Source organism: Heptranchias perlo, chromosome 5 (assembly GCF_035084215.1).
Source record: "Heptranchias perlo isolate sHepPer1 chromosome 5, sHepPer1.hap1, whole genome shotgun sequence".
Taxonomy (NCBI): domain Eukaryota; kingdom Metazoa; phylum Chordata; class Chondrichthyes; order Hexanchiformes; family Hexanchidae; genus Heptranchias; species Heptranchias perlo.
This window is the reverse complement of record NC_090329.1, coordinates 27,243,262-27,257,115: the sequence shown is the minus strand read 5'-3', so window position 1 is coordinate 27,257,115 and position 13,854 is coordinate 27,243,262. Positions and strand designations below refer to the sequence as shown.

The window sequence follows — 13,854 nt, the reverse complement described above, 5'->3', positions numbered from 1 at the left end:
CTCTGTTTCCACAGGTGACATTCAGATTGGGATGGTGGACCGGAAAGGGCAGCTGGAAGTTGAAGTAATTCGAGCACGAAGCCTCAATCAAAAAGCGGGCTCCAAGTCACTCCCTGGTAAATAAGAGACCAACAGCACATTCTGTTTCTATCTTCTGACCTTTGGAATGCTCGACACTTAGATTGGCTGGACCCAGATTAAATTAAGCATGTTCAGGAGTCTAATTCATTTTAGTGTGAGAGGGACTTTGAGAAGAGTAACTGTAGAGAAGCAACTGAGCATGAGGTGGATGGTGCACAAGTTAACCACTTTCCTGACATTTGGGGTAACGTTTTCATGAAAACAGGCTGAAAATCAAGACGAAAATAGGTGGGAAATCGAGCAATTATTGACTTTAAAAAGAAGAGAGAGAAAAAAGCCAAGATATTTCAAATAAGGATTCTTCAAAATCTAAAGGACTGTTCTCGATTGTTTTTACACATTCGTTTGCAGAACTACCCTGAAGGCTGTGTGTGTAACTGCACTAAGTAGTGTAGCACAGTCAGCCTAATGTCGATGGTGGGGAAACTTTTAGAGTCAAAATTAGAGACAGTAATCTGGGAGAAAATTAATTGGCACTTGGAAAAGTATGGGCTAATAAATGAAAGCCAGCACGGATTTGTTAAAGGAAAATCGTGTTTGATTAACTTGATTGAGTTCTTTGATGAAGTAACGGAGAGGATTGATGAGGGTAGTGCGGTTGATGTTGTGTATATGGACTTTCGAAAAGCATTTGATGAAGTAACACCTAATAAATTTGTTAGCAAAATTAAATCCCACGGGATTAAAGGGACAGTGGCAGCATGGATACAAAATTGGCTAGGGGACAAAAAGCAAACAGTAATGGTGACCGGTTGTTTTTCAGACTGGAGGGAAGTATACAGTGGTGTTCCCCATGGGTTAGTATTAGGACCACTGCTCTTTCTGATACAGCAAAGGCTATGGGCCCCAACAACATCCCAGCTGTAGTGCTGAAGACTTGTGCTCCAGAACTGGCTGCGCCTCGAGCCAAGCTGTTCCAGTACAGCTACAACACTGGCATCTACCCGACAATGTGGAAAATTGCCCAGGTATGTCCTGTCCACAAAAAGCAGGACAAATCCAATCCGGCCAATTACCATCCCATCAGTCTACTCTCAATCATCAGCAAAGTGATGGAAGGTGTTGTCGACAGTGCTATCAAGCGGCACTTACTCACCAATAACCTGCTCACCGATGCTCAGTTTGGGTTCCGCCAGGACCACTTGGCTCCAGACCTCATTACAGCCTTGGTCCAAACATGGACAAAAGAGGTGAATTCCAGAGGTGAGGTGAGAGTGACTGCCCTTGACATCAAGGCAGCATTTGACCGAGTGTGGCACCAAGGAGCCCTAGTAAAATTGAAGTCAATGGGAATCAGGGGGAAAACTCTCCATTGGCTGGAGTCATACCTCGCACAAAGGAAGATGGTAGTGGTTGTTGGAGGCCAATCATCTCAGCCCCAGGACATTGCTGCAGGAGTTCCTCAGGGCAGTGTCCTAGGCCCAACCATCTTCAGCTGCTTCATCAATGACCTTCCCTCCATCATAAGGTCAGAAATGGGGATGTTCGCTAATGATTGCACAGTGTTCAGTTCCATTCGCAACCCCTTAAATAATGAAGCAGTCCGAGCCCGCATGCAGCAAGACCTGGACAACATCCAGGCTTGGGCTCATAAGTGGCAAGTAACATTCACGCCAGATAAGTGCCAGGCAATGACCATCTCCAACAAGAGAGAGTCTAACCACCTCCCCTTGACATTCAACGGCATTTCGATCGCCGAATCCCCCACCATCAACATCCTGGGGGTCACCATTGACCAGAAACTTAACTGGACCAGCCATATAAATACTGTGGCTACGAGAGCAGGTCAGAGGCTGGGTATTCTGCGGTGAGTGACTCACCTCCTGATTCCCCAAAGCTTTTCCACCATCTGCAAGGCACAAGTCAGGAGTGTGATGGAATACTCTCCACTTGCTTGGATGAGTGCAGCTCCAACAACACTCAAGAAGCTCGACACCATCCAAGATAAAGCAGCCCGCTTGATTGGCACCCCATCCACCACCGTAAACATTCACTCCCTTCACCACCGGCGCACTGTGGCTGCAGTGTGTACCATCCACAGGATGCACTGCAGCAACTCGCCAAGGCTTCTTCGACAGCACCTCCCAAACCCGTGACCTCTACCATCTAGAAGGACAAGGGCAGCAGGCACATGGGAACAACACCACCTGCACGTTCCCCTCCAAGTCACACACCATCCCGACTTGGAAATATATCGCCATTCCTTCATCGTCGCTGGGTCAAAATCCTGGAACTCCCTTCCTAACAGCACTGTGGGAGAACCGTCACCACACGGACTGCAGCGGTTCAAGAAGGCGGCTCACCACCACCTTCTCAAGGGCAATTAGGGATGGGCAATAAATGCCGGCCTCGCCAGCGACGCCCACATCCCAGAAACGAATAAAAAAAATATTAACGACCTGGACTTGGGTATAGAGGGTATAATTTCAAAGTTTGCAGATGACACAAAACTTGGAAATATAGTAAGCAACATGAAGGAAAGTAACAGACTTCAGGAGGACATAGATAGATTGGTGAAATGGGCAGACACATGGCAGACGACATTTAACACAGAAAAGTGTGAAGTGATGCATTTTGTTGGAAGAATGAGGCGAGACAATATAAACTAAATGGTACAGTTTTAAAGGGGGTGCAGAAACAAAGGGACCTGAGGGTGCACATACACAAATGTTTGAAGCTGGCAGAACAAGTTAAGAAGGCTGTTAAAAATGCATACGGGATCCTGGGCTTTATATAAAGAGGCATAGAGTACAAAAGCAAGGAAGTTATGCCCAACCTTTATAAAACACTGGTTAGGTGTCAGCTGGAGCATCGTGTTCCATTCTGGGCATCACAATTTAGGAAGGATGCCAAAGGGGAGATAGTGAGGATTCAAAGCAAATATGTTCCCACAAAGAAAAAGGTTGGGATTGCCAAATCTGGAGCCCCCTGGATGACAAGGAGCATACAGGGTAAGATGAGGCAAAAAAGGGAAGCTTATGTCAGACACCAAGAGCTCAATACTGCAGAAAGCCTAGAGGAGTATAGAAAGTGCAGGGGTTAAATTAAAAAGGAAATTAGGAAAGCAAAGAGAGGGCATGAAAAAATATTGGCAAGAAAAATCAAGGAAAACCCAAATATGATTTATAAATATATTAAGAGCAAGAGGATAACTAGGGAAAGAGTAGGGCCTATTAGAGACTAAAAAGGTAACCTATGTGTGGAGGCGGAAGATGTGGGTATGGTTCTTAATAAATACTTCGCGTCTGTCTTCACAAAAGAGGGGGATGATGCAGAGATTGTAATTAAGGAGGAGGAGTGTGAAATATTGGATGGGATAAACATAGTGAGAGAGGAAGTATTAAGGGGTTTAGCATCTTTGAAAGTCGATAAATCACTGGGCCCGACTGAAATGTATCCCAGGCTGTTAAGAGAAGCAAGGGAGGAAATAGCGGAGGCTCTGACCATCATTTTCCAATCGTCACTGGATACAGACGTGGTGCCGGAGAATTGGAGGACTGCTAATGTTGTCCCATTGTTTAAAAAGGGAGAAAAGGATAGACCCAGTAATTACAGGCCAGTAAGCCTTACTTTGATGGTGGGCAAAATATTGGAAAGAATTCTGAGGGACGGTATAAATCGTCATTTAGAAAGGCACGGATTAATCAAGGACAGTCAGCATGGATTTGTTAAGGGAAGTTCGTGTCTGTCTAATTTGATTGAATTTTTTGAGGAGGTAACAGGAGGGTCGATGAGGGCAGAGCATGTGATGTAGTCTACATGGATTTTAGCAAGGCTTTTGACAAGGTCCCACATGGCAGACTGGTCAGAAAGGTGAAAGCCAAGGGAATGTGGCAAATTGGATTCAAAATTGGCTCAGTGGCAGTAAGCAAAGGGCAATGGTCGACGAGTATTTTTGTGACTGGAAGGTTGTTTCCAGTGGCACTCCACAGGGTTCAGTACTAGATCCCTTGCTTTTTGTGGCATATATTAATGATTTAGACCTAAATGTAAGGGGCATGATTAAGAAGTTTGCAGATGATACAAAAATTGGCCGTGTGGTTGGTAGTGAGGAGGAAAGCTATAGACTGCAGGAAGATATCAATGGACTGGTCAGGTGGGCAGAAAAGTGGCAAATGGAATTCAATCCGAAGAAGTGTGAGGTTATGTATTTGGGGAGGGCAAACAAGGCAAGGGAGCACACAATAAATGGAGGATACTGAGAGGTGTAGAAGAACAGAGGGACCTTGGAGTGCATGTTCACAGATCCCTGAAGGTAGCAGGACAGGTAGATAAGGTGGTTAATACAGGATACTTTCCTTTATTAGCCAAGGTATAGAATATCAGAGCAGGGGGGTTATGCTCAAACTGTATAAAACACTAGTTAGGCCACATCTTGACTGCTGCATACAGTTCTGGTCACCACATTACAAGAAAGATGTGATTGCACTCGAGAGGGTACAGAGGAGAGTTACGAGGATGTTGCCAGGACTGGAGAATTTTAGCTATGAGGAAATATTGGATAGGCTGGGGTTGTTTTCTTTGGAACAGAGGAGGCTGAGAGGTGATTTAATTGAGGTGTGTTAAATTATGAGGGGCCCAGATAGAGTGGATAGAAAGGACCTATTTCCCTTAGCAGAGGGATCAGTGACCTGGGGGTATAGATTTAAAGTAATTGGTGGAAGGATTAGAGGGGAGCTGAGAAGAAATTTTTTCACCCAGAGGGTTGTGGGGGTCTGGAACTCACTGCCTGAAGAGGTGGTAGAGGCAGAAACCCTCAACTCATTTAAAATGTACCTGGATGTGCACTTGAAGTGCCGTAATCTACAGGGCTATGGACCAAGTGCTGGAAAGTGGGATTAAGCTGGATAGCTCTTTATTGGCTGGCACGGACACAATGGGTGGAATTTTTTTTAATTATTATTATTCGTTCATGGGATGTGGGCGTCGCTGGCGAGGCCAGCATTTATTGCCCATCCCTAATTGCCCTTGAGAAGGTGGTGGTGAGCCGCCTTCTTGAACTGCTGCAGTCCGTGAGGTGAAGGTTCTCCCACAGTGCTGTTAGGTAGGGAGTTCCAGGATTTTGACCCAGCGACGATGAAGGAACGGCGATATATTTCCAAGTCGGGATGGTGTGTGCCTCCTTCTGTGCCGTAACTTTCTATGACTCTATGAGGGACTTAAGTTATGTGGAGACACTAGAGAAGTAGGAGTTGTTCTCCATAGAACAGAGAAGGCTAAGTGGAGATTTAATAGAGCTGTTCAAAATCATGAGCGGTTTTGACAGAGTAAATAAGGAGAAATTGTTTCCAGTGGCAGAAGTGTCAGTAACCAAAGGACACAGATTTAAGATCATCGGCAAAAGAGCCAGAGGCAACATGAGGAAACTTTTCTTTGCACAGCGAGTTGTTATGATCTGGAATGCACTGCCTGACAGGGTGGTGGAAGCAGATTCAACAGTATCTTTCAAAATGGGATTGGATAAATACTTGAAAGGAAAAAAATTACAGGGCTATGGGGAAAGAGCAGGGGAGATGTGTGATGTTCGGGAAAGATAGGGAAGGGAAAAAAGGAGGGGGGTATTGATTAAGGAGAGTATAGCAGTGCAGGAGAGAGAGGAATCCTTGAGGGGTCAAGGACACAATCTATGTGATTAAAGTTAAGAAACAATAGAGGCGCCATTATACTACTGGGTGTATTCTATAGGCCTCCAACTAGTGGGAAGGATATAGGGGAGCAAATTTGCAGTGAAAGTACAGAGGTGCAAGAACTATAGAGTAGTGATAATGGGGAACTTCAACTATCCTAATATGGACTGGGATAGTAATAGTATAAAGGGCAAAGAGGGGGAGGAATTTGTGCAGTATATTCAGGAGAACTTTCTTGATCAGTATGTTTCTTGCCCAACGAGGAGGGAGGTACTGCTGGATCTGGTTCTGGGGAATGAAGTAGGTCGAGTGGAGCAAGTGTCAGTGTGGGAACATTTAGGGAACAGTGATCATAGTAGCGTAAGATTTAGATTAGTTATGGAAAAGGACAAGGAGCAATCTAGAGTAAAAATACTTAATTGGCGGAGGGCCAATTTCAGTGGGTTGAGAAATGATCCAGCCCGGGTAAATTGGAATCAAAGATTGGCAGGCAAAACTGTAATCAAACAATGGGCCTTAAATAAGGGCTTTGTAAATAGAGGCACAGAGTGCAAAAGCTGGAGTATTGTGTCCAATTCTTTAGGAAGAATTTGAAGGCCTTAGAGAGGCTGCAGAAGAGATTTACTCGAATGATTCCAGGGATGAGGGACTTCAGTTATGTGGATATACTGGAGAAGCTGGGGTTGTTCTCCGAGCAGAGAAGGTTGAGAAGAAATTTTTAGAAGTGTTCAAAGTTATGAAGGGTTTAGATAAAGTAAACAAAGAGAAACTGTTCCCATTGGCAGAAGGGTCAAGAACCAGAGGACACAGATTTAAGGTGATTGGCAAAAGAACCAAAGGCAACATGAGGAAAAGCTTTTTACTCAGCGAGTAGTTATGATCTGGAATGCACTGCCTGAAAGGGTGGTGGAAGCAGATTTAATCATGGCTTTCAAAAACAAATTGGATAAATACTTGAAGGAAAAAAATTTGCAGGGCTCTGGGGAAAGAGCAGAGGAATGAGGAATGGGACTAACTGCATTGCTCTTACGAAGAGCTGGCGTGGGCTCGATGGGCTGAATGGCCTCCTTCTGTGCTGTAACCATTTTATGATTCTATGGGACTAATTGGATAGCTCTTTCAAAGACCCTGCACAGGCAAAATGGACCGAATGGCCTCCTGTGCTGTACCTGCTATGAGATGATTAAACTGCCTGTGCAGCAATATACACAGTGTCCAAAATAAAACTGGAGAATTGGAGACAATAATCCGTAGCATGGAACCAGATGTAGTCGGAATAACTGAAACATGGTTACATAAAGAACAGGACTGGCAACTAAATATTGCAGGTTATAACATAATCAGAAATGATAGGAAAGGAAGACGAGGGGCTGGAGTAGCTGTACTAATTAGAGATAACATAATGACAGTAGAAAAAAGGAACATAACTAACTGAAGGATAGAAACAGAATCCATATGGATTGAAATAAAAGATAAGAAGGGATCGATCACACTAATAGGGGTATACGACAGACCACCTAATAGTGGAAAGGAACTGGAGGAAGAAATATGTGAGCAAATATGTGAAATGAGTGAAGGACATTTAATAATAATCATGGGAGATTTTTAATTCCCCCAAATAAACTGGCAAGAGGTAGGTAAATGGGTAGAGGGAATAGAGTTTTTACAATGTGTGCAGGCTTCCTTTCTTACCCAGAATGGAAAAGCCCATCAAAAGAGGAAGCACTGCTGGATCTAGTAATGGGAAAGTAAGCTTAGGGGAACATCTAGTCAATAGCGATCACAACATAATAAGGTTTAAGATAAAGATTGAGAAGTCGCCTGACTCCACATGTTCTGAACTTTGTCATGAGTCTATTATGCAGTATCTTATCGAAGGTCTTTTGAAAATCCAAATACATTACATCTATTGCATTATCCTTGTCTACCCTTTCTATTACTTCTTCAAAGAATTCAATAAGGCTGGTTAAGCACGATCTTCCCTTTTGAAATCCATGCTTGATTATATTTTCGGTTTCTAGATATTGTTCTATTACATCTTTGAGTCAAGATTCCATTATCTTTCCTATCATCACCATGAAGCTAATTGGCCTATAGTTCCCTGGACTTGTTCTATCTCCCTTTTTAAATATAGGAAACACATTAGCTGTCCACCAGTCCTCTGGCACTATTCCCTTTTCTAATGAATTCTTATATATGTGTAATTGTGTCCCTGCTATCTCATCCCTAACTTCTTTTAGTAGGTGTGGATGCATTCCATCCAGACCAGGGGTTTCATCCTCTCTAAGTTTGATTAGCTTATCAATTATCTCCCCCTTTCTATCGTAAATGTCTTTATTTCTTCTTTGATCTCTTCTTCTAATGTCATGCCCACCCTGGTAAATACTGAGGCAAAGTAATTATTTAATATTTCTGCCATTTTGCTGCCATTATCTGTGAGTTTATCGTGTGTATCCCTTAGTGGCCCTATCACTATCCTGATTTTTCTTTTGTTATTTATGTGTCTGTAGAATACTTTACTACTTCTTTTTATATTCCTTGGTAATTCCTTGATACGGAATTTGGCCTTCCTAATTATTTTTTTGACTTCTTTCCTAACCTTTTCGTATTTCCTTTTATCATCCTCTCCTTTGTTGTCTCTGTACTTAGTGTATGCCAAAGTCCAAAGTAATAAATTGGAAAAAAAATGATTTTCAGGAGATAAAAATGGAACTGGGAAAATAAACTGGAAAAAATTACTGACAAACAAAAAAATAGAACAGCAGTGGGAAACATTTAAAACGGTGCTCAATAGAGTCCAGGAGAAATATATCCCACTAAAAAGCAAGAATAAACTAGTTAGTAATGATATACCATGGATGTATAAAGAGATACGGGTAAAATTGAAACTGAAGATAAAGGCAAACACTTAGTGCAGAGACAACAAAGGAGAGGATGACAAAAGGGAAGACAAAAAGGTTGGGAAAGAAATAAAAGAACAATTAGGAAGAGAAAGAGAGATTGTGGGCTCAATTTTAGGGGGCAATTGCGAGTGCGTTGGGGGCAGGGGGCTTCGAAAATCGCGCAAATCCCGTTCGGGTTCAGAAGCTGGCTCTAACCCGCCGACTTCCAAGTTTCCCAGGGACCCACCTGTGTGTGTGCGGGCGATCCGAAAACAGAAGTCCTGCCGGCAACTAAAGCCAGTGGGATAACAATTAAAGAGCCAAATGTACCTCATTGAGGTACTTAAGACACTTTACCTGTGACAGATGAAGGGATTAGAATGATTTTTTAACTTACCTGGGCGGCTTGCCCACCGCTTCTGATTCACGCCTGGTGAAACCAGTCCTGTAGGGCCAGATCAGGGAAAAAGAAACTAAATAAATTAAATAAAAAAACTGTCAATCAGGCTGGCTGCCGGGCGTGAAACCCGGAGAGAATGTTAATCATCAGCAATCAACAAGTAATCCGTCGGAAACGGTAAGTTTTGTTCATGTAGGTTTGCCCGCTGCCAACCCACAAAATCATTGCAAAATCACCCCCTATGAAATCAAATTATCAAGGAATATAAAAAGAAATACTGAAGTATTCCACAGATACAAAAATAAAAATCGGGATAGGCACTAAAGGAAACACACGATAAACACACAGATAATGGCAGCAAAATGGCAGAAATATTAAATAATTACTTTGCCTCAGTATTTACAGGGTGGGCATGACATTAGAAGAAGAGATCAAAAAAGGTATAAAGACATTTAAGATCGAAAATGGGGAGATAATTGATAAACTAATCAAACTTAGGATAAAACCCCTGGTCCAGATGGAATGCATCCACGCCTACTAAAAGAAGTTAGGGAAGAGATAGCAGAGACACTGTTACATATATATAAGAATTCATTAGAAAAGGGAATAGTGCCAGAGGACTGGTGGACAGCTAATGTGTTTCCTATATTTAAAAAGGGAGATCGAACAAGTCCAGGGAACTATAGACCAGTTAGCTTAACATCGGTGGTAGGAAAGATAATGGAATCCTTACTCAAAGATGTAATAGAGAAACATCTAGAAACCAAAAATATAATCAAGCATGGATTTCAAAAGGGAAGTTGCTTGACCAACCTTACTGAATTCTTTGAAGAAGTAATAGAAAGGGTAGAGGAGGGTAAAGCAATAGATGTAATATATTTGGATTTTCAACAGACCTTCGATAAGATACCGCATAATAGACTCATGACTAAGTTCAGAACATTTAGAGTCAAGGGACAAGTAGCAGAATGGACAGCAAGCTGGCTACAAAACAGAAAACAGAGAGTAGGGGTTAATGTTAGTTACTCAGACTGGCAAAAGGTGGGAAGTGGTGTTCCACAATGATCGGTGCTGGGACCACTGTTGTTCACAATTTACATAAACAATTTGGACTTGGGAATCAGAAGTACAATTTCAGAATCAGAAGCCACCAAATTGTGGGTATGGTTCATACCGAGGAAGACTGTGACAAAATACAGGAAGACATTAATAAACTTGCATAATGGGTGTGTCATTAGCAAAAGGAGGATTGATGAGGGTAGTGCAGTGGAAGTTATCCACATGGATTTTAGTAAGGCATTTGACAAGGTCCCACATGCCAGACTGATCAGAAAGGTAAAAGCCCATGGGATACAGGGAAATGTGGTGAATTGAATCCAAAATTGGCTCAGTAACAGAAAACAAAGGGTAAAAGTCGATGGATGTCTTTGCGAATGGAAATCCATTTCCAGTGGTGTGCCACAGGGCTCAGTTTGTGGTATATATTAATGATTTGGACCTGAATGTAGGGGGCATGATTGGCAAATTTGCAGACGACACAAAAATTGGCCGTGTAGTTGATAGTGAAGAGGATAGCTGTAGACTCCTAGAAGATATCAATGGGTTGATGGATTGGCGGAAAAGTGGCAAATGGAGTTCAACCCAGAGAAGTATGAGATAATGCTCTTAGGGAGGGCAAACAGTAAAAGGGAATACGCAGTAAACAGGAATATATCGAGAGGGGTAGAAGAAGTGAGAGACCTTGGAGTGCAGGTGCACAGGTCCTTGAAGGTGGCAATACAGGTAGATAAGGTTGTGAAGAAGGCATACGGAATGCTGTCCGTTATTAGCCGAGGTATAGAATACAAAAGCAGGGATATGCTGTCCGTTATTAGCCGAGGTATAGAATACAAAAGCAGGAACTGGATAAAACGCTGGTAAGGCCACAGCTGGAGTATTGTGTGCAGTTCTGGTCACCAAATTACAGGAAGGATGTAATTGCTCTGGAGAGAGTGCAGAGAAGATTTACAAGAATGTTGCCAGGGTTCGAAAATGGCAGCTACGAGGAGAGATTGGATAGGCTGGGGTTATTTTCCTTGGAACAGAGGAGGCTGAGGGGACACTTGATTGAGGTGTACAAAATTATGAGGGGCCCAGATAGAGTAGACAGGAAGTACCTGTTTCCCCTACCGGAGAGTTCAAGAACTAGAGGACACAGATTTAAGCTGATTGGCAGAAGGATTAGAGGGGACATGAGGAAAAACTTTTTTACCCAGAAGGTGGTGGGTGTATGGAATTCACTGCCCGAATTGGTGTTAGAGGCAGGGACCTTCATCTCTTTTAAAAAGTACCTGGACCTGCACCTAAAGTGCTGTAAGCTGTAGGGCTACAGACCGGGTGCTGGAAGGTGGGATTAGAAAGGGCACCTGGTTGTTCTTTGAGCCGGCGCGGACACGATGGGCCGAATGGCCCCCTTCTGTGCTGTATCTTTTCTATGGTTCTATTCTTCTATGGAATTTCAATGTAGATAAGTGTGAAGTGGTACATTTGGTAGAAAGAATAAAGAGGCCACATACTCCTTGGAAAATAAGAGTCTAAATGGGGTAGAGGAACAGAGGGATCTGGGGGTACAGATACACAAATCACGAAAAGTAGCAAAACAGGTTAACAAGGCCATGATAAAGCAAACAAAGCACTGGGGTTCATTTCTAGAGGGATAGAATTGAAAAGCAGGGAAGTTATGGTAAACTTGTATAGAACCTTGGTTAGACCACACTTGGAGTACTGTGAACAGTTCTGGTCTCCATATTAAAAAACGTATAAAGAGGCACTGGAGAAGGTGCAAAAAAGATTTACTAGGACGTTACGAGAACTGAGAGGTCATTCCTACCAGGAAAGATTGAACAGGCTGTGGCTGTTCTCTCTAGAAAAGAGGGGTGACCTGATAGAGGTCTTTAAGATTATGAAAGAGTTTGATAGGGTGGAAGTAGCGAAGATGTTTTCACTTCCAGGGGAGACGAGAATTCTCATAAATATAAGATAGTGACTAATAAATCCAACAGGGATTTCAGGAGAAACGTCTTTACCCAGAGAGCAGTTAGAATGTGGAACTCACTACCAGAAGGAGTAGTTGAGGCGATTAGCATAGATGACGGAAGGGTCAAGAATCAGAGGACATAGATTTAAGGTGATTGGCAAAAGAACCAAAGGTGACATGAGGAAAAACCTTTTTACACAGCGAGTGGTTAGGATCTGGAATGCACTGCCCGAGGGAGTGGTGGAGGCAGATTCAATCATGGCCTTCAAAAGAGAACTGGATAAGTACTTGAAAGGAAAAAATTTGCAGTGCTACGGGGAAAGGGCAGGGAAGTGGGACTAGCTGGATTGCTCTTGCATAGAGCCGGCGTGGACTCGATGGGCCAAATGGCCTCCTTTCATGCTGTAACCTTTCTATGATTCGATGAGATGCATTTAAGGGGAAGCTAGATAAACACATGAGGGAGAAAGGAATAGTAGGATATGTTGATGGGGTTTAATGAAGATGGGTGGGAGGAGGCTCGTGTGAAGCATAAACACTAGCATGGACCAGTTGGGCCGAATGGCCTGTTTCTTTTTCATAAGAAATAGGAGCAGGAGTAGGCTAATCGGCCCCTCGAGCCTGCTCCGCCATTCAATAAGATCATGGCTGATCTGATCCTAACCTCAAATCTAAATTCATGTCCAATTTCCTGCCCGCTCCCCGTAACCCCTAATTCCCTTTACTTCTAGGAAACTGTCTATTTCTGTTTTAAATTTATTTAATGATGTAGCTTCCACAGCTTCCTGGGGCAGCAAATTCCACAGACCTACTACCCTCTGAGTAAAGAAGTTTCTCCTCATCTCAGTTTTGAAAGAGCAGCCCCTTATTCTAAGATTATGCCCCCTCGTTCTAGTTTCACCCATCCTTGGGAACATCCTTACCGCATCCACCCGATCAAGCCCCTTCACAATCTTAGATGTTTCAATAAGATCGCCTCTCATTCTTCTGAACTCCAATGAGTAGAGTCCCAATCTACTCAACCTCTCCTCATATGTCCGCCCCCTCATCCCCGGGATTAATCGAGTGAACCTTCTTTGTACTGCCTCGAGAGCAAGTATGTCTTTTCTTAAGTATGGACACCAAAACTGTATGCAGTATTCCAGGTGCGGTCTCACCAATACCTTATATAACTGCAGCAATACCTCCCTGTTTTTATATTCTATCCCCCGAGCAATAAAAGCCAACATTCCGTTGGCCTTCTTGATCACCTGCTGCACCTGCATACTAACTTCTTGATTTTCTTGCACTAGGACCCCCAGATCCCTTTGTACTGCAGTACTTTCCAGTTTCTTGCCATTAAGATAATAACTTGCTCTCTGATTTTTCCTGCCAAAGTGCATAACCTCAAATTTTCCAATATTGTATTGCATCTGCCAAATCTCCGCCCACTCACCCAGCCTGTCTATATCCCCTTGTAGGTTTTTTATGTCCTCCTCACTCTCTACTTTCCCTCCCATCTTTGTATCATCTGAAAACTTTGACATGTTACACTCGGTCCCCTCCTCCAAATTGTTAATATAGATTGTAAAGAGTTGGGGACCCAGCACTGACCCCTGCGGAACACCACTGGCTACTGGTTGCCAGTCCGAGAATGAACCATTTATCCCAACTCTCTGCTTCCTGTTAGATAACCAATCCTCCACCCATGCCAGAATATTACCCCCAATCCAGTGATTCTTTATCTTGAGCAATAATCTTTTATGTGGCACCTTGTCGAATGCCTTCTGGAAGTCTAAATACACTACG

The 13,854-nt window shown here is 43.1% G+C and overlaps 1 protein-coding gene across 13 annotated transcripts in view; it reads left to right on the top strand.

Moving 5' to 3' along the window:
* LOC137321665 (regulating synaptic membrane exocytosis protein 1-like) overlaps positions 1–13,854 on the top strand; it is a 984,914-nt gene that overhangs the window by 936,698 nt on the left and 34,362 nt on the right. For all 13 annotated transcript variants that reach the window (XM_067984176.1, XM_067984183.1, XM_067984175.1 and 10 more), the window contains one exon: positions 15–116. In XM_067984176.1, the coding sequence (XP_067840277.1) occupies positions 15–116 (102 nt within the window). The remainder of the gene's footprint in view (positions 1–14; positions 117–13,854) is intronic.